At 61.6% G+C, this 16,186-nt stretch overlaps 3 protein-coding genes across 25 annotated transcripts in view; 1 reads left to right on the plus strand and 2 right to left on the minus strand.

The window, feature by feature from the left end:
* Positions 1 to 38: 38 nt before the first annotated feature.
* FASTK (Fas activated serine/threonine kinase) lies at positions 39 to 4,569 on the minus strand. Of its 14 annotated transcripts, none has more exons than XR_014066495.1 (12): positions 4,397 to 4,569; positions 4,127 to 4,180; positions 3,765 to 3,889; positions 3,155 to 3,580; positions 2,271 to 2,450; positions 2,025 to 2,164; positions 1,332 to 1,545; positions 1,086 to 1,245; positions 779 to 870; positions 581 to 673; positions 393 to 507; positions 39 to 246 (listed from the first exon to the last, which is right to left on the minus strand). XR_014066495.1 is itself a non-coding variant. In XM_081533408.1 (12 exons), coding segments are annotated over exons 1-12 (1,731 nt in total). In that variant the 5' UTR covers positions 4,399 to 4,569; the 3' UTR covers positions 39 to 138. The 14 variants fall into 14 exon arrangements, 9 of the variants coding, with proteins under 9 accessions (XP_081389534.1, XP_081389533.1, XP_081389532.1 ...); XR_014066494.1 differs by having other exon boundaries at positions 3,765 to 3,893; XR_014066493.1 differs by having other exon boundaries at positions 4,069 to 4,180.
* A 310-nt stretch (positions 4,570 to 4,879) lies between these two features.
* TMUB1 (transmembrane and ubiquitin like domain containing 1) lies at positions 4,880 to 7,449 on the minus strand. 2 transcript variants are annotated; one of them, XM_081533419.1, is made up of 3 exons: positions 7,350 to 7,449; positions 5,967 to 6,385; positions 4,880 to 5,693 (listed from the first exon to the last, which is right to left on the minus strand). In XM_081533419.1, exons 2-3 carry the CDS (start codon positions 6,353 to 6,355, stop codon positions 5,342 to 5,344), a joined length of 741 nt encoding a protein of 246 aa, XP_081389545.1. In that variant the 5' UTR covers positions 6,356 to 6,385; positions 7,350 to 7,449; the 3' UTR covers positions 4,880 to 5,341. The 2 variants fall into 2 exon arrangements, with proteins under 2 accessions (XP_081389545.1, XP_081389546.1); XM_081533420.1 differs by lacking the exon at positions 7,350 to 7,449 and adding an exon at positions 7,087 to 7,226.
* A 2,844-nt stretch (positions 7,450 to 10,293) lies between these two features.
* AGAP3 (ArfGAP with GTPase domain, ankyrin repeat and PH domain 3) overlaps positions 10,294 to 16,186 on the plus strand; it is a 56,615-nt gene continuing 50,722 nt past the window's right edge. For 5 of the 9 annotated variants that reach the window (XM_081533423.1, XM_081533422.1, XM_081533424.1 and 2 more), the window contains exon 1: positions 10,477 to 10,883. In XM_081533423.1, the coding sequence (XP_081389549.1) occupies positions 10,559 to 10,883 (325 nt within the window). In that variant the 5' untranslated portion in view covers positions 10,477 to 10,558. Of the gene's footprint in view, positions 10,884 to 16,186 lie in introns of all 9 variants that reach the window. The other 4 variants (XM_081533425.1, XM_081533436.1, XM_081533435.1 and 1 more) reach the window with 4 other exon arrangements.

The following is a 16,186-nucleotide window of genomic DNA, read 5'->3' on the forward strand; positions in this document are numbered from 1 at the left end:
GGAACCCAGCCCACCCGTCCCACAAACAAAACGTGCGATGGGAAGGAAAGGGACTTTAATGACAAGTCAAAGCAGAGGGAAACAAAGTGCAAATTGTCTTCCCCCACGAGGGGGCCATCCTGAGCCCGTGTGCACCTCTCATCCCCCTTCAGGTCCCCAGCGGAGGCCCAGGGCTTGGAGCTTCTGCCTCAGGTAGCTCTTGAGCTGGGGCAGGCCTCTCTGGGACTCCAGTTCTTCAAAGGGTAGCTGCAGGGCGGAGGACAGAGTTCATCATTCCTGGGAGCTGGAGAGCTGGCCGCCTGGTCGAGTCGGGGCGTGGCGTGGCGTGGGGCTGGGGGGGCGTGGCGTGGGGCTGGGGGGGCGGGGCGTAGGGGCTGGGGGCGGGGCCTCACCGGCAGGAGCTGGTAGCCCATCAGGCCCAGGTGCCGCTCCCGCAGGGCTCGGGAGCCCAGCAGCACCCGGCCATCCCGGCAGAAGTGCCAGCGCTCCCGCAGCATCAGCACCACCCTGGAGAGGAAGGGACTGCGGCTCAGGCGCTGGGCGCGAGGACCAGGGAGGCTCTCCCAGGCTCCCGCCTTACCTTTGGGCAGGGTCCCGGGTGGCGCGGGGACAGGACCTGGGAGGGTACGGCAGGAAGGGGTCTTGGGCTCTCACGGGCAGCACCGCGCCGCAGCTGCTGACACACAGCAGGAAGTCTGCAGGGCCGGGAGAGAAAGAGCCACTGGCTTCCGGCGGAGGCTCTGCTTCCCGGGGGCTCGCCGGCCCACCCAGAGCTCACCTGTGCTGTAGCCCGGAGGCACGGTCAGGTCCTGCCGGTATTTCTCCTCCCCCAGCAGCTGGCGCAGCCCCTCTGCTACTATGTCCTTGTGACTGAGAAGAGAGGAGCCGGAGTCAGAAGGCCCCCCGGGGCACCCTTTTGGGCTTGGTCCCACCTAGTTCCACACGCAGGCTGGGAAATGGCCTCCTCTGCTTAGCTTTCTGGTGACCCAGAGCGCAGCAGCATAGACAGCTCAGGGTCCCCCAGGCCTGTCTACCCAGGTGCTCCTTGCCAACCAACCCCTCCCCTCCCCCAGCTGCCCACCCACCTGTACTTGCAGCGGGCACGGTCAGTGATGAGTGGCTGGGGGAAGATGGGCACTTGCTGCCTTCGGGGAAGGCGGGCGCCCCGATATCCTGGGAGCTCCAGCTCCACCGCCGTGTCTAGCAGGGAGAGGTAGCGCCGCACGATCAGGGCATGAGGGGTGCCTGTGGGGAAAGCAGGACGAGGCTTACTGGGGTGCAGACCCTCACTCCTGCTTTCTCCGGCCCTCCAGCCCCGCCAGTCTGCGCACCACTGACATGGTTGATGAAACCAGGGGAAAAGACAAAGTGCAGGGCTCGGAGGGGCAGGCACCGCAGCTGACACAGTGACATCAAGATGTTGACAGTTGCCAGGGGGGCCACCCCTGCTTCCCGAGCCAGGATCCTCTCAAGGCAGGGCATAAACTGCTGCTCCAGAGGCACATAGTTCAGCCGCCCGAAGGGCAGAACCAACTTCTGTACCACCTGTGGGGCAAAGAGCAGCCCATCACCCAGGGGGAAGGTTCTCCGGTCTTTACAAGCTGAACCTCAGGGAGGCTTGGCCTACAAGCTGATAACATCAGTCACTGGAAAGGCAGGACAGTCCCCCTACAGCACAGACGCTCAACAGCATAAGCACTGCCCGAGCCCCGTATGGTCAGTCTCCAAACAGGCAGAAACATGGCTGTGGGTTCTGGCCCTGAAGACTTGGTGGAGTGGGATCAACCAAGCTAAGGCAGTGGCTAAGGGTGTTTGGAGAAGTGCAGAGAACCAGGTGTACCTGGTGGGGAGCTGGACAAGCCAGTGGGGGAGTGAGCCAAGGTGGTACCCCAGGGGAGAGACCAGAGAGCCTAGGTGGGTGGTCTGCTGCATAAACGGGGGTGGGGGGTGGGGGGTGGCTAGGCCTGCCAGGGTGTCTGAGGACCACCAGGAGAGGAGCCTGGGAAGGTGGGAGGCAATCCCACCTTGCTGTTGAGCTGGGCTTCCTGGACCACCAGGAAGTGGGCAATGGCTTCCAGAAGCTGGGGCTCCCTCAACCGGTGGCGGGCCAAGTGCTGGGCCAGGAGCACCATCACATGGGGAGTCAGTTCCTCAGGCCTGGCCTCTGTGAAGAACAGCTTATCACACTGGACCCTCAGGCCAGACCCAGGCGAGATTCCAGCAGACACCGCCTGTCCCCACCCCTCGTCACCTGTCCCCCCCTCCGGCACCTGCCAAGCCACGGATGAGGTGCTGCTGAGGACGGCGCTGGAAACGGGGACAGCTTAAAGCGGCTTCCAACCTTTGCCCACGGAGAAGGATAGGCGGCAGAGGGGGCGGTGGCTTCGGAGGGAAGCGGAACCTTCGCTCCTGCTCCAGGGCGCACATCAGGGGCCCATCTGATGGGAAGCCTGAGAGGCAGAGGGTCAAAGAAGGCAGGGAAGGAGATGGTCTGCTCTGCTCTGCTCTACTCTGCTGCAATCCTGCAGTTTAGTTAGTGAATCCCCAGTCCTTCTCATCTCTGTTTTCTGGGCTGGAAGTTCTGCTACAGAGCATGTGGAAACACCAGAGAAATGGGAACTACCACGTGAATAAAGGTAACCCAACCGTCTGCGGGGAAGGCCTTATACAAAGAAGGCAGTAAGATCTCATCTCTTGCCAATGGTGATAAATTGCAGTGGCTCCCTAGGGCACTGTATTAGAAGAGACCTGGTGGCTCAGTGGTAAAGAACCCACCTGCCAATGCACAGGTTCGATCCCCGGTCCGGAAGACCCCCTAGAGAAGGAAATGGCAACCCACTCCAGTATTCTTGCCTAGAGAATCCCATGGACAGAGGAGCCTGGCAGGATATGGTTCATGGGATTGCAGAAGAGCCAGGCACGACTCAGCGACTAAACAACAACAAAAAAAGGGGTGGCACCCTAACCTAAGCTGCGACTCATGCTGCTTGACTCGTGATGACTGTCATGGATACCGCAGAGCAGCAGCAAGTGTGGCATCACTCAGCAAGTGTGCCGTTCCTGGCAAAGCCTGAGGTGGGTTCTGTCAGTGATCTCTGCTACGGATTCTCTAGCTTTCCATTAACACCCACCCACCCCTAGACACCGTCCTCACCCAGTAAGGCTGCAAGGTGTAGACACACGTGGATGGTGTGAATGTCAAAGGAGGGGCAGTTTCGGATGATGAGCTGACTCAAGTCCTGCAGTGTGGCCTGCTCCACAGGAGGGGGCCGCGGCGAAGACCCCAAGAGCTGGCTCAGACGACGAAGCGCCACGGGGTAGTGGTGGGTGCGCACCTTGGTGGGGTTCTGCCCCAGCCAGCGCAGCAGCTCCCCAGGGCTTCTTGCCTGTTCCAGAAGCCGCTGCAACCCCTGCACAGGGCCTGCACGGGGGCCTCCTCCAGCAGGCCGGTGGTCTCCCCATTTGCTGGGTCCCAGACAGCAGGGCTGTACTGGTGGGAGCAGCAGCAAGCCAGACAGACGAGCACTGGAGGCCTGAGCAGAGAGCAGGACTCGAAGCATGGAGTTGGGTGCTGGAGACCCTGAGGGGTGGCCCAGAAAAGGGGGTGAGGTATTCTCCAAAGGGTAGAAAGACCAACTCTCTATTCCTCACCTCACTCCCCATCTAGAGGAGCCTGGGGTCAGAGCGACCCGGACTCTCTTCGCCCTCCTTTGTGACTGCTCTGGTCCTCTTCCCCAACCCGCCCCTCTCTGACTCCTTCCAACCTTTGCGAGAGCAATCGGAATCCTTCAGAGTTCTCACGGAGGGATTTTTACAGAGCAATTCCACATGCATCATCTCCTCTGATCCTCCTCTGGCACGCCCGTGAGGAGGTAGGCAGGGGCTGGTACTATCTCGATTTCACAGGTGGAGAGACCAAGGCCCAGAGAGGCGAGGGGGTTAAGGCAAGCCCCGAGGTCCCGAATCTGGTTAGTGGTCGCGCCCAGCCTGGAACCCAGCTCGCCCCACAGATAACGCTCCCCTCCACCCCCGACCACCTCCCCCTCCCGCAGGAGGCGGCGGCGGTACCGGAGGGTGGAGCGCGGGCTCCGCGGTCCTGGGTTCCATGCTGGGCGCTCCCACTTACCAGCTGCGTGACCTTGGACAAGTGGCTTCAGTCTCCCTGCCCAAGCCTTCTCGCCTGTGAAACGAGAACGCAGGGCCCACCTCGGAGGGCGCCCGTGCAGCCGCGGGCGCGGCCTGCGCTACAGCGCGGAGTCGGCGGTGTCAGGGGGGGCCCCCCCCCACACACCCCCACCCGCGGCCCGGGGGGAATGCCAGGAGATCGTGGTTGCGGTCGCCAACACCAACTCCCGCCACCCTTCCCCGCGGCCCGCCCCGCAGGCGCCACCCCTACATGACTCCCCAGGCCCCGCGCAGGTCGCTCCCTCAGTCGGTCTCGGGGCCCGGGAGCCGGGCTCCCCCCTCGGCCTCCTCATCAGGGGGCCACCGAGTCCTCCATCTTCCCGGCAGCCCCCGAACGGCGCGGCCCGGACGCCAATCGCCGCGCCAAGTAAGTCCTCCGCCAGCAAAGACGTGGCTCCCGGCAGGCCCCGCGCGCCAGGGCGCCGCGCGCCCCGCCCCCTGCTTCCGGGAAGCTGCGCGCGCGCGCGCGCCCGCGCGTGGTGCCGGGCCGGGGCGGGGCCAAAGGACTGGGGCGGGGCCGGGGCGGAGCCAAAGGGCTGGGGGCTGATTGGGGTGCAGAGGGGAGTCGGCCGCGGTTGGCCTGGGTGGGCAAGGCAGGGCGAAACGTCCGGCCCACCCCTTTTCTCCCAGTAGGCGAGAGCTCCCCGCAGCCCCCCTCCCCCGCGACTCACACAGGCAGACACTAGGCCAAGAGTGAAAACTTCACAGTTATTTAATCTGCACGTGTTCCAGAAAGCCTCCTCCACCCATTCCAACTCCCCTTCTCCAGCCCTTCCCAGTCCTCGGGTACCCAAACCGGCCAAGGGGCTACCCGGGACTAAGAGGTGCCCAAGTCCTCAGTCTGAGCCCTAAGGGCCCAGGGGCGTGGCCCCGCTCTGTCCAGGGCCAAGGCAGCGACAGCAGCTGTCCGACCCGGGGTAGCCCACTGTCAGGGGGCGCTGAGGGCCAGCTGCCCCGGGAAGTGGCCCAGAGCCATGAAGGTCACAGGGAGGGGCCTCCGCCGACCCCCGGAATGCTCTGCGGCGCAGCGCTGGGCTCCAGGGTAGCGGGAAGAGGCAGGTCGGAGAGGCGGGCCTGGGCAGACAGCAGCTCCCACCTTGTCGTGGCGAGCAAGGTCCCGAGGGGCCAGCGGCGTGGCCAAGAGCCCGCGGAGGCACTACGGGCGGTACATAGCAAAGGCCAGGAGGCTGAGGAGCAGGGTGAAGCCGGCCAGACCCAGAGTGGCGGTCAGGGGAAAGAAGGGCCGGTACTGGATCTGGCAGTACCAGAGCAGGAGAAGCAGCAGAAGGAGCAGGGGCAGCAGCAGGCTGCCTACTTCCAGCCCGGAGGGGCCTGGCTCGGACCCCGGTGGGCAGGGTGGGTGGGGGGGCCCCACCCGTGTGGACACGTGGCAGTGGAGGACACAGTTGGGAGGGAGGTGAAGGCTGCCCAGGGTCTGGGTGTCGTCTCCTAGTAGCTGCCCTTGGTAGATGAGTCGCACGTGCTGTTCCCGGCCGGGAAACTGGGTCCTGAGGAGAGAGGGACCTGGGTAATAGAGCGGGTCTCAGGCACTCCCGGCCCCTGGTCCGGAACAACTCTCCCACCCTCACCTCTGGCGTCCATGGTGTGCGTGTGGGGGGGACCCTCCTGTTTCAGGGGAACAACACAGTGTGTGACTAGGGGCCTCAGTTTCCTCATCTGTAAGAGGAGGGGGAAGCCTCCCAGATCTCTGGCCCTTCTAGGACTGTGATCATCCCCGCCCCACTCTTTAGCACTTCGTTCCTGTAGTCCTCCCGGCTTACCTTTTCAGGGAGCCAATGGTGTCGTGGGGCCAGGCTCTGGCCACCTGCTCGGAATCGTTGAGGAATTTCAGCCGAAGTACCAGGGGCTCCTGGGGGGAGTCCGGAGGTGGTGGTGTTGCTGCGAGCCCTACGCCGGGCTCTGGTGGGGCCGCCTGACCTCGGTGCCTCAGGCCAGGGGTCTCAGCTCCCGGGGCCTCCCCTCTGATGCTGTCCATGACCGCCATGGCTTCGCTGGGCTGCGCTGGTGCTGGGGTCTCTGACGGCTGGGGCAGTGGATCCGCGCCCTCGGCAGTGTGTGTTGAGACCCAGGCGAGAGCCAGCACCAGAAGGCAGGCAAGCACCGAGAAAAGGATGGTCACCTCATCACCTACCCCTTCAATCAGGGCCATGGCACTCGCCTTGCCCGCCGCGCTACGGAGCTGGAGAGGCACAAAGAACCCATGAGGGGTTGGTTCATCCGCCAAGAGCCCTCTGAATTTCAGGGGGCCCCTGACCCCACCCCACCACAACTCTCCCACAGTCCTCATTCTGCCCATTTATCCCAGTTACCCTGGGACATACACTGCTCTGACACCTGGTCACCCCAAACTTGCCCCATGTACCCCTTCCCAACACCAAATCACAAGTCCTAATTTTCTGTAACCTAAATTTCAGGTCTTTAGGCAGTTCCCCAATTCACCCAAACCCTATTCCGAAGTCAGAGCTTTGACCTTCTAAGCAACCTCTCCCCTAAATTCAGCCCTCGCCAAACCACCCCAAAGCTTACCTATTCTTCCCAGCTAGGTCATCTCAAAGTTTATCTACTCCTTTGCCTATTTCAATGCAAAGCCTATCTATTAATACTCCTCCATTGCTAAAGTTTCTCCAAGGGGGAAGAAAAAAGGTTTCTACACACACACACACACACACACACACACGCACGCACACACACACACACGCACACCGCCCCCTTACCATTCAGCCAACCCCCCCCCCCACAGCACAGGACGGCTTCCCAAGGCTTCCCCACGCCAAACGTCAAACTGCTTCCCTTTGGCAAACTGGAACCTCTGAGGTTTCCCACCCCCCCACCCCTTCCCCCGACCCCAACTCGGCCCCCCCTGGTCCACTCAAACCCGACCCGTGGCGTCCCGACCCGTGGCGTCCCGGTCCCGCGTCTCCCCTGGGAAGCCTCTCCAAACCCAGCCTGCTGCAAGACCCCTGATCTCGTCCGGGAAGCCGAGACTTTGCCCTCCCCACCTCCATCCTCCACCACCCTTCGCATCTTCCCGCCGCCCGCCCCCACCCCCCGAGTGGCTGGCGGGCGCGGGAGATCCCGGGGCGGGGCCAGCCGGGCCAGCTGCTGGGGCAGCGGGGTGGTGCGGCCAAGGCGCAGGGACTCACCGCCCGGCTCCGCCAGCTCCATAGCGGACCCTCGGGCACTTCCGGGCGGGAGGTGGCGAGGTCGCAGACACCTGGAGGCACCCCCTCCTTCCCCGCCGCCGCCGCCGCCCGGAGCATTGTGGGTCTTGTAGTCTGGAAGGACACGCAGTCCAGCGCTCTGCGCTGCAGACCCACGTGCGGGGCTCGGCCGCCTGCGCCCAGCGCCCACAGATTGCTGAGGGGCCGGCGGGGGTGGCTTTGAGGTTGTGCTAGCCCGCAGAGGTTCGGGGAGGGGGCAGCAGGATCCTCTCCCTCGCCCGCGGGCAGCAGGACGTGTATCACATCAGAAACCAACGTCAGCTGGTTTGTGGCTGAGCCTGTCAGATCACCCTCCCACCGCACCCCCGTGCTTGGTGATGCAGTCTTTGGGGAGCGCAGGTGGACCCTACCCCGGCCTACTCTTAAGTCAGAGTGGACCCTCCACACTGCCTCTTCAGCCCAGAGCCCAGTATCCACAGGCTGCCCCGCCAGGCTGGCTGAGGAGATGGGTCTTCAGGGATGGCCATGGCGGGCTTCAGTTCAGTTCAGTTCTGTTGCTCAGTCCTGTCCAACTCTTTGCCACCCCATGGACTGCAGCATGCCAGGCCTCCCTGTCCATCACCAGCTCCCGGAGTTTACCCAAACTCGTGTCCATTGAGTCGGTGATGCCATCCAGCCGTCTCATCCTCTGGGGGCTTGGGGCTGCTTTATTTACCTGGCCTGTCCTCCACTGGGCTCCTGAAAGACTGTGTGAGGAGCACGGACTTTGGAACCTGGCAAAAATGCTGACCCCTTATCCTGTGCTTATCAACTATATGACCTTGAGTGCGTTATTGAATCTATATGAACCTAACTTTCTTCCTTCTTAAAACATACCTCGAAAGACAATTGTAATGGGGGGAATTTGGTGTTTTATTAAAGAAGTGTGAAAACTGTATAGGGGATCTGTCACATGGTAGATATTTATTCACTTAGAACGCTTCCCCCACTCAAATTTGGGCTCAGAAATTGGATCCTTAGAGTATTGCTGTACAGGCGATGTTGAGCCTCTTGTGGCCTGAGCCAAGTTAATTTCTATGGGTTTTCCCTCCCTCCTTTGGGCTCGTATAGCCATAAACTTTATAGGTCAGTCTTGATTAAAGTAATGTACCCTGGTGCCCTCATAGCCTATGCCTACTTATGGGAGCAAACACTCCAAATGTTGCCTTGGGACTGTCAGTTTAGACTTACAACATACAGAACTATTAATAACTTATCTCTAGTTCCTTCCCATTTATCCATTTATTCTAGAAGTATTTATTAAGTGTATACCATGTGCCTGGCACTGGGTCAGACTCTGGGAATACAATGGCGAATCAGACTGTACCCCTGCCCTCACGTAGCTAATGTACTAATAGAGGACACAGACAATTAACCCACTAGTGCTAAAACAGGTGTGTGCCAACTGCTGGGGCAACACTTTTGAGGGGCTCTTTACCTTCAGCATCTCTCCTGTGAGGTACCTACTGCAACTTCTTGCTGTCAGTTCTAATTAAGCATCTAAAATATATGTTGGGTACTGCTTGTAGACTTACAGAACATCAGGCAAGGTGATCTGTTCAACCACTATATTTTTTCAGATGAAACCCAAAGAGGGTGAAAGACATTCTTCAGATCAAGCAGGTAGGTTGGACCCACACCTCTCTGGAGCTTGGGAGGCCCCAACGTGTTGATTAGCTTGGAAGGTTCTTTGGAAGGTCCAAGATACTTAGAAAGGTGACCAGGTTGGTACTGGGCTCAAGTTGTGTGGGTAGCTTCAATGGTGGGCAACTTTATGCTGGGAAAATACCCAGCTTGGCCTGGGAAGTGGAAGTGTTTGTAAAAAGGATGGTATCTGTCAACTGTGCCAGAGGACATCAGGGTAGAGTCCTGGCAGACTGATTGGCTGGGACCAGGGTTCTACACAAGCCACCTCTTACGGGGTTTAGGAAAAGTTGGGGAGAAGGGGGTGGCTAGCGAATCTGCATTCAGCTTTAGCAATGATGCAGAGGAACTAGGACATTGAAGGGGGCTTCCTGGCCCCAGGAGTGGACAGGAACACAGGATGGACAAAGGAGAGAAAACAAGGAAAACTGAGACCCTCATGTGGACCCTGGTGAGTGTCTTAAATGTGGTGAGTGGGGGAAGAAGGCATAATATTTGATTCTTTTCTTCCTTCACCTTTCCAGGGAGGTCCAGCAGCATTCACTGAATCCTCCACCAGTTCGGCAGTGGGGATCTTTTAGGAGAGGCTGGAAGATAAGAGCGAGGACGTTGTTGTTTCAAGTGTCATTTTCAAGGGCCCCGCAGATGAAGGTCTCAGGGAGAACTGGAAATAGAAACCCGGGACCCAGATTCCCAGCCTCGGTGCCCGCAGCCGGCAATGGAAAGTCCAGGGAGGGCCTGAGAAAGAACCCTGAGTTGGCGTGGTCTCTAGCGGTGACCTCGGGGCCCAGGGACAGGGGAGCCTGTGCCGCACGGATGGCAGGGCAGCGTAGATGAGGTGGGTCTCCTCGGCCCACCAGCCGCGTTCATCAGCATCCCGGCACTGCCCAGAGACCAGACACTCCACCCAGACCAGCGTAGGGGGGCGAAAGCGACAGCTGGGGCCGCGAGGCGGGCAGGGCAGCTGTCCCCTCCAAGCGAGTGGCCCTCGCAGCGGGTGTGGTAGGGGCTGGAAAGGAGGCGGAAGGGCTCAGGCTGGGTGGGAGGGGCCGGCCGCCCGGGCCGAGCGCGCGGCTCGGGGGTGGAGGCTGCTTCGCCAGCCAGCGAGCGAGGGGCGGGGGCGCTGGGGCCCGCGCGCAGGAGGGGCGGGGGCGGCGGGGAGGGGGCCTCGGGCTGCGTGTGCCGGAGCCGGCGGGGGCGGTGGTGCGTGCGCATGACGCGGGGGGGAGGGCCCGGGCCGCGCGCTCCCGGTCCCGTTGTTGTTGCCGCTGGAGGCGGCTTCCAGGCAGCGGGATCGCGGCGCCGGGGAGCGCCAGGCAGCAGCGGCCCCAGCGTGCGCGGCGGCGCCTCCTGGCCTCGGCCCCCAGCCCTCGGCCCCATGCACTAGCCCCGCGCCGCCCGCTCCGTAGTCCCGGCCCCGCCAGCCCCGCGCGCCCGCCCGCCGCCGCCGCCGCAGCGCCGCCCCGGGCCCCGGCCGGGCCCGCCTCGGGCCCCGCGGCTCCGGAGCCATGAACTTCCAGGCGGGCGGGGGACAGAGCCCGCAGCAGCAGCCGAGCCTGGCGGCGCCGGGAGGCGGCGGCGGCGGCGGCGCGGGGGGCGGCGGGCAGTTCGGCGGCGCAGGGCCGGGGGCCGGGGGCGCCGGCGGCCCCTCGCAGCAGCTGGCCGGCGGGCCCCCCCAGCAGTTCGCGCTCTCCAACTCGGCGGCCATCCGGGCCGAAATCCAGCGCTTCGAGTCCGTGCATCCCAATATCTACGCCATCTACGACCTGATCGAGCGCATCGAGGACCTGGCGCTGCAGAATCAGATCCGGGAGCACGTCATCTCCATCGAGGGTGAGCGGAGCCGGGGGCTGCGGGAGCCGGGGCACGGTGGCCTCTCCGGCCCCTGCCAGGGGCTTCGCGGGCCCGTTCTGGCCGCGCTTTCCCAGTCGGGGGGGTCCTCGCGCGCCTGAGGTCGGGGCCACGCGGTTTGCCGATCGCTGGCGCTGCAGAGCCAGCGGCCAGGCTTCGCCATTTCTCGTCTGGCGACACTTCGGGGCTCGGGGGCAGGTCCCGTACCGGGGGACACGTTTTCTGATCTGCGTGCTCCAGGGTGTGAGGGTGGCGTCGCTGCGGGGACCTGTGCGCTCGGAGCCGCCGAGGTTCCGGGGCCCTGGGGCCCGGTCTGCTCGGGCATGGCCCAGGAGGGTGGGCGCGGCGGAGGGCCTCGGCGGGCTAGGAGGTGGGGCCGCTGCCCGAGAGCCGTCTCAGCTGCCGCCCCGGCCTTGCCCGCCTCGCAGCGGTGAATTGGAGCCTGCCGTTAGTGGATGGCAGCGTTCCCGGGCCCGGCGCCCGCGGGCCCCGGAGGGTGGCGCTCGCCGAGGCCCTCTGTGCCGACGCACACCCCGCACGCCGCGGCGGCCGGGAGCGGGGCAGGCCTGGCGCGGGGCTGGGGCGCCGGAGCTGAGTGGGAGGCCCCGGCCGGGCCAGTGTCGCCTTCGCTGGGTCCAACGCACGCCGGGCACCCGCCGCTGCTCTCCAGGGAGCGGCTCCAGAGGCGAGCTGGGGGCTGTTGGGCGCTGACCGACCTTCAGGGACTCGGGCGCCAGGGGTCAGAAACTGGAACCCCGGGCCAATGAGTTGCCTAGCGGTCCTTTCTCTAGGCTTTCAGGCCTGGACTTTGTCAGCTGAGGGGCAGAGGAAGTGGGGACACGCTGCTGGCAGAGGTGCCAGGACCCCTGGTGTGGTGGGGACAGGCAGCATCGGCAGCCTCCCCCCTTCAGCGGCATGGTGACCTTTGAGCGCCCGTGGGGCAGATGGACCTGGGCCTGGGCCATCTGCTTCCTCCTCCCACTCCTTCCCTTTGAAGGGGGATGCCCCCCAGCAGGTAGTGGGTTCAGAAATGCAGGGAGAGGGCAGGGCCTTTTGCTGAGGACCTGGAGTTGGTGGGCAAGGGCCTGTCCACTACTGGGGCCTCACAGGAGAGCTCCACTGACGTCTTTCTTTGTGTGAGGCTCTGGGGGTGGGGTGTCCTTCCCTTGAACACCCCCTGTCTGCTTTCAGGGGTCCCCACGGCTGAAGAAGGAGTCGTTGGGCTTTTGGGGGGTAGAGGACCTCATTTAGAGCTGGAGTCCCGCTCTGTTCTCGTCACGGTCCCCTCTGACTTCTTCCTGTCCCTTTCCCAGCCCTCGCTCGTCTCTCTCCAGGCTGAGTTCACTGTGAACTAATTAGGTGACAGAAAAAAAAAAACTCATTAGCTTGGATCTGAGTAAATGGCCTGAATCATCCGTGTGGCTGGGGACCAGGAGGTGGCATCTGTGTGAGCCAGGGGCCCCCAAAAGAGAGGAGATGACCAATTTTTCCTCCTCAGTCTGAAGAGGTGGGGCGGGGAGAGCCGCCATTCCCGGCAGCTTCGCCCCCCCCCCCCCCCCCCCCCCCCGCCACCCCAGAGGAAGTAAGTTCCATCAGCGCCCAGGTACTTCCCTCACCAACCCCCAGGCCCTTTTGGAGGGGGAAGAGGCTTGGTGGGACAGCCACGGAGTGGGAGTGTGGGGGAAGGCAGGCTGAGCTGGGAGAAGCAGGAGTCTCTGCTGGACGCCGCCTCTAACTTCCGATTCCTTAACAGCAAGCCCCCACCCTGCCTCCCCAGCTCAGGAGGTCTCTGGCCAAGCATCTGTGATGTGAAAGCCAGTGTTCCTGGGCCACGCTTGGGTGTTCACCCCCGTCCTGAATCCAACATGACAGGCAGAATTTCCCCCTCTAGAGCCCGCCCCCGTGACCAACTTCCCCACTGCGGTTTGGAAGTACCCCGCGTTCTGTCTGCCGCGCTTGGAAGCTCCGTGTCACCATCCCAGATCCTGGGACCTGGTGTCTCATTGTCTCCAGGCCCAGCTGCTCCTCACACATCCGCTCCCGGCTCTCCTGGTCCCTACTTCCCTGCTCTTTCTTGGCAAGGCCTCCTCCCTCTTTCCCCCTTCTCCCCACCCATAACCCCCCACCTTTTTTTTTTTTTTTGCCAGCCTCTCTCCTGAAACCCATCTTGATTCTCCACCTCACCCCTGCTTTCCCACTTCCATCGCCCTAGCTTTTCTACTGTAGGCAGGCATCAAAAAGAAAAAAAAAGCCCAGAAAACTTCTCCGATTTCTGCCCTATATCCTTCCTCTTGCCATCTGCCAAACCATATTGCCGCTGTCCTGCAAACAGTGTCCCTGCCTCCCCAGCGGAGGGTGGGGTGGGGGGCAGCTTCGCAGGCAGGGCGTTTCCCTGCTCACCCTGGGGGCCTGACCGAGCCCCCCCCAACCCCCGCCAGGGCCCCGCAGACCTGGGTCAAGAGGCTGTTACATAAACAGGTCCATCACCGGGGAGGCCGACCCTGTGTTTACTAGACATGAGCCTCTTAGTGGGAAGGGATGACATTTCCCTCGTGTGGAGTAAGCCTCACTCGGTGGTGCGTTGGTGAAGCGTGTTCATCCCTGCCCTGAAGGTGACTGGGGAGGTGTGGTCAGGGGTCCCTTTGGGACTGAGAAGGCTCCGTGGCACCCTGTCCTCCTGTCGTCTCTCAGCCCCTCTGAACCCCGTGGCCAGGGCAGGAAAAAGCAGAGGAACTCTGAGCTTTCCTGTGTTTCAGGACAGGATCTGGAGGGAGGGAGTTCCTTTTCCCTCCAAAGGCAAGGAAAGAGGGAACCTGTCCGCTGTTAGGCCTTAAGGAATGTATGAGGTTATCATCAAGAGCCAGGATGGAGGGGGAGACGGCTCACTGCATACGGAGCCTCTGAGCCACCCTCGCCACCCTGGTGGGGGCACCGAGGCTCAGAGGAGCGGGGGACCTGACCTCATGCCCTGTGTCCTAGAAAGAGGGCCGCAGAGGATCCGGGCCTCGGTCCGGATGGGGACAGCCTGGGCGCACGGGACCCAGGGGTGCTGGGCCACGTGAGCCGCGACCTGGGATGAGCTGTTGACAAAGGCCGCCCTTGGGGTCCTCATGGGTGGCCTGGAAAGGCAGGCTTGTCCCTGAGTAGCTCTGAGCTCAGGGAGGTCTGCCCAGGGTGACACACGGCCTGGAATCAGACCGTGGTCCTGGGCGGCTATTTGTCAACTGGGTAACTTGTTCCTGTGGCCCTTGGTTTTCCTGCAGCGTGTTTTTGGGGGGGAGGGGGTTTGAGATGTTTTAACTTATTTTAGTTTAAAAGCATGTTTTACCAATGTAACTTGTCTACAGTGTGAAAAAAAGGGCTTGTCGCTCAGTCATGTCCGACCCTTGGCGACCCCATAGACTGTTGCCTGCCAGGCTCCTCTGTCCATGGGATTCTCCAGGCCAGAATACTGGAGTGGGTTGCCATTCCCTTCTCCAGGGGATCTTACCGACCCAGGGATGGTGCCCAGGTCTCCTGCGTTGGAGGCAGATTCTTTACCATCTGAGCCACCTAGAGAACCCCTGTTATAAAACTTCAGGAAAGTGAAGCCTCCAGCTGGTGAGCTGGGGCCCAGGAGTGTTGTCCTGCTGGGGACCTGGCTTGGGGAGTGGCCCCCCAGGATAGCCCCAGTCCTCAAGCTGTGAGGCCACCGTGGAGAGGGAGGGAGTGAGGAGCCTGGCCTCCGCTGGGTCCCGGCCTGCCTTCCTCCAGGGGCTTTTAAGCAGCGAAATTCGTTGGTCGGGCCAGTGCATGGCTGTCCTGTTCCCTCCCTCACTCACTGAGGCACTGTCTTGCCTTTCTCCATGGGCTCCGGGTTTGGTAACATTCTAAAGGGACTCAGATAAAAAGAGGTGCTGGTGTTCCTGGTTCAAATCCAGGCTAAGGGGAGAAGGTGGCCCGGTCAGAGCCTCTGCAGCTGCAGGTGTCCCCGGAGCTGTAGATTTTGTCCCTTGTTGTGTCCTGTCCTGTGACCAGATCCCAGCAACAGCCCTGTAATGCGGAGAGAAGCGTTGGGTCCATTCTGGAGACAGAAAAGCTCTGTCCTGAGCTGATTCCCTTCTCCTGCTACTGAGGCTGGGCATTCCCCAACCTGCTGATAACACATGCCCGCGGGGCTTGCTCAATGCTCCCTCCAAGAGATCTCACTTGGTGGGTTTGGGATGGGGGCCCAGGGTGTGTAACGTCCCCGGGGCCATTGTGGTAATTAGCTGCTTTGGGGAATGCATGCCTCGTGGGGGACTAGTTATTGAGGACTTTGCACAAAAGAGCTCTAGGAATTCTCAAAAAGAGGATATCGATGTGGGTGCCAGGGGCCAGGGAAAGCTGCATTTGTTCCAGATACGTGTATTAGCTCCTGCAATGTGGCCCAGTTGCATCTAGCACTGCGGAGAGCAGGAGGGGAGGGCGGGGGCTGAGCCAGCACTCTGGACACTGAAGGTGAATGGATCAGCCCCTAAGAGGTCCCAGAGCAGGGACTTGGAGCAGTAGGAATAAAGCCCAAGTTTTAAGAAAAGTAGAGCGAAGATGAGAGGCTGGGAAAGGCTTGTCGAGACCCCAAGCCTGCAGGAACTCAGGGGCGCCTGGAGATGCCCCCCACCCCCCACCCCCAACCATTTAGTCCTCCTTCACTGTGTTCCAGCTCTCTGCCAGATCTGAAAGACAGTCCATGTTCCTAAACACCCCCATGGCTGGCATGTACCATTAACTTTCTTCTACCATTTATTTATGCATTTATTTGTTTTTGGCTGCACCGAGTAACACGTGAGACCTTAGTTCCTTGACCAGGGATCGAACCTGCGCCTCCTGCAGTGGAAGCTGGAATCTTAACCACTGGACCTCCAGGGAAGTCCCTACCATTTACTTCTTTAATTGAGTGCGTGTGCCAGGCATGGGGTCTGGGAGATGCTCCGTGCAGAGGGAGCAGGTGTGCAAAGGCAGCAAGGGATGGGGTTCAAGGAGCCAGAGGCTGGTCTGCGTGCCTGAGCACTGAGTCCACAGGGGGAGGACCCTGGTGCAGGAATTTTGAACATTTTATCCTCTATTAATTCATTTACACCTCACCTTGTTCCAGGAGACCACTCAAGGTGGCACTTAAGCCTGCAGGAGATGGGCTGTCACTGGAGGGTTGCAGCAGGAGCTGTCTGGCAGGTGTTATCTGAAAGCAGGTTGGGGCTTCCCTGGTGCCTCAGATGGTAAAGAATCTGCCTGCAATGCTGGAGACCTGGGTTCGATCCCTGGGTCAG

This window comes from Giraffa tippelskirchi, chromosome 10 (genome assembly GCF_054371585.1).
Source record: "Giraffa tippelskirchi isolate mGirTip1 chromosome 10, T2T-mGirTip1v1.2.pri, whole genome shotgun sequence".
NCBI classification, from domain to species: domain Eukaryota; kingdom Metazoa; phylum Chordata; class Mammalia; order Artiodactyla; family Giraffidae; genus Giraffa; species Giraffa tippelskirchi.

What these genes read in the sequence shown, in the direction of transcription:
- FASTK (XM_081533406.1), bottom strand. Translation starts at nt 4,478, where the DNA reads ATGAGGAGGCCGAGGGGGGAGCCCGGCTCCCGGGCCCCGAGACCGACT. An exon ending in TTCCGATTGCTCTCGCAAAG is followed by an intron (nt 3,581 to 3,764) that starts GTTGGAAGGAGT and finishes GCCACCCCTCAG; the next exon opens with GGTCTCCAGCACCCAACTCC. An exon ending in GCCTCCGGGCTACAGCACAG is followed by an intron (nt 696 to 778) that starts GTGAGCTCTGGG and finishes CCGGCCCTGCAG; the next exon opens with ACTTCCTGCTGTGTGTCAGC.
- TMUB1 (XM_081533419.1), bottom strand. Translation starts at nt 6,355, where the DNA reads ATGGCCCTGATTGAAGGGGTAGGTGATGAGGTGACCATCCTTTTCTCG. An exon ending in ACCATTGGCTCCCTGAAAAG is followed by an intron (nt 5,694 to 5,966) that starts GTAAGCCGGGAG and finishes CTCTCTCCTCAG; the next exon opens with GACCCAGTTTCCCGGCCGGG.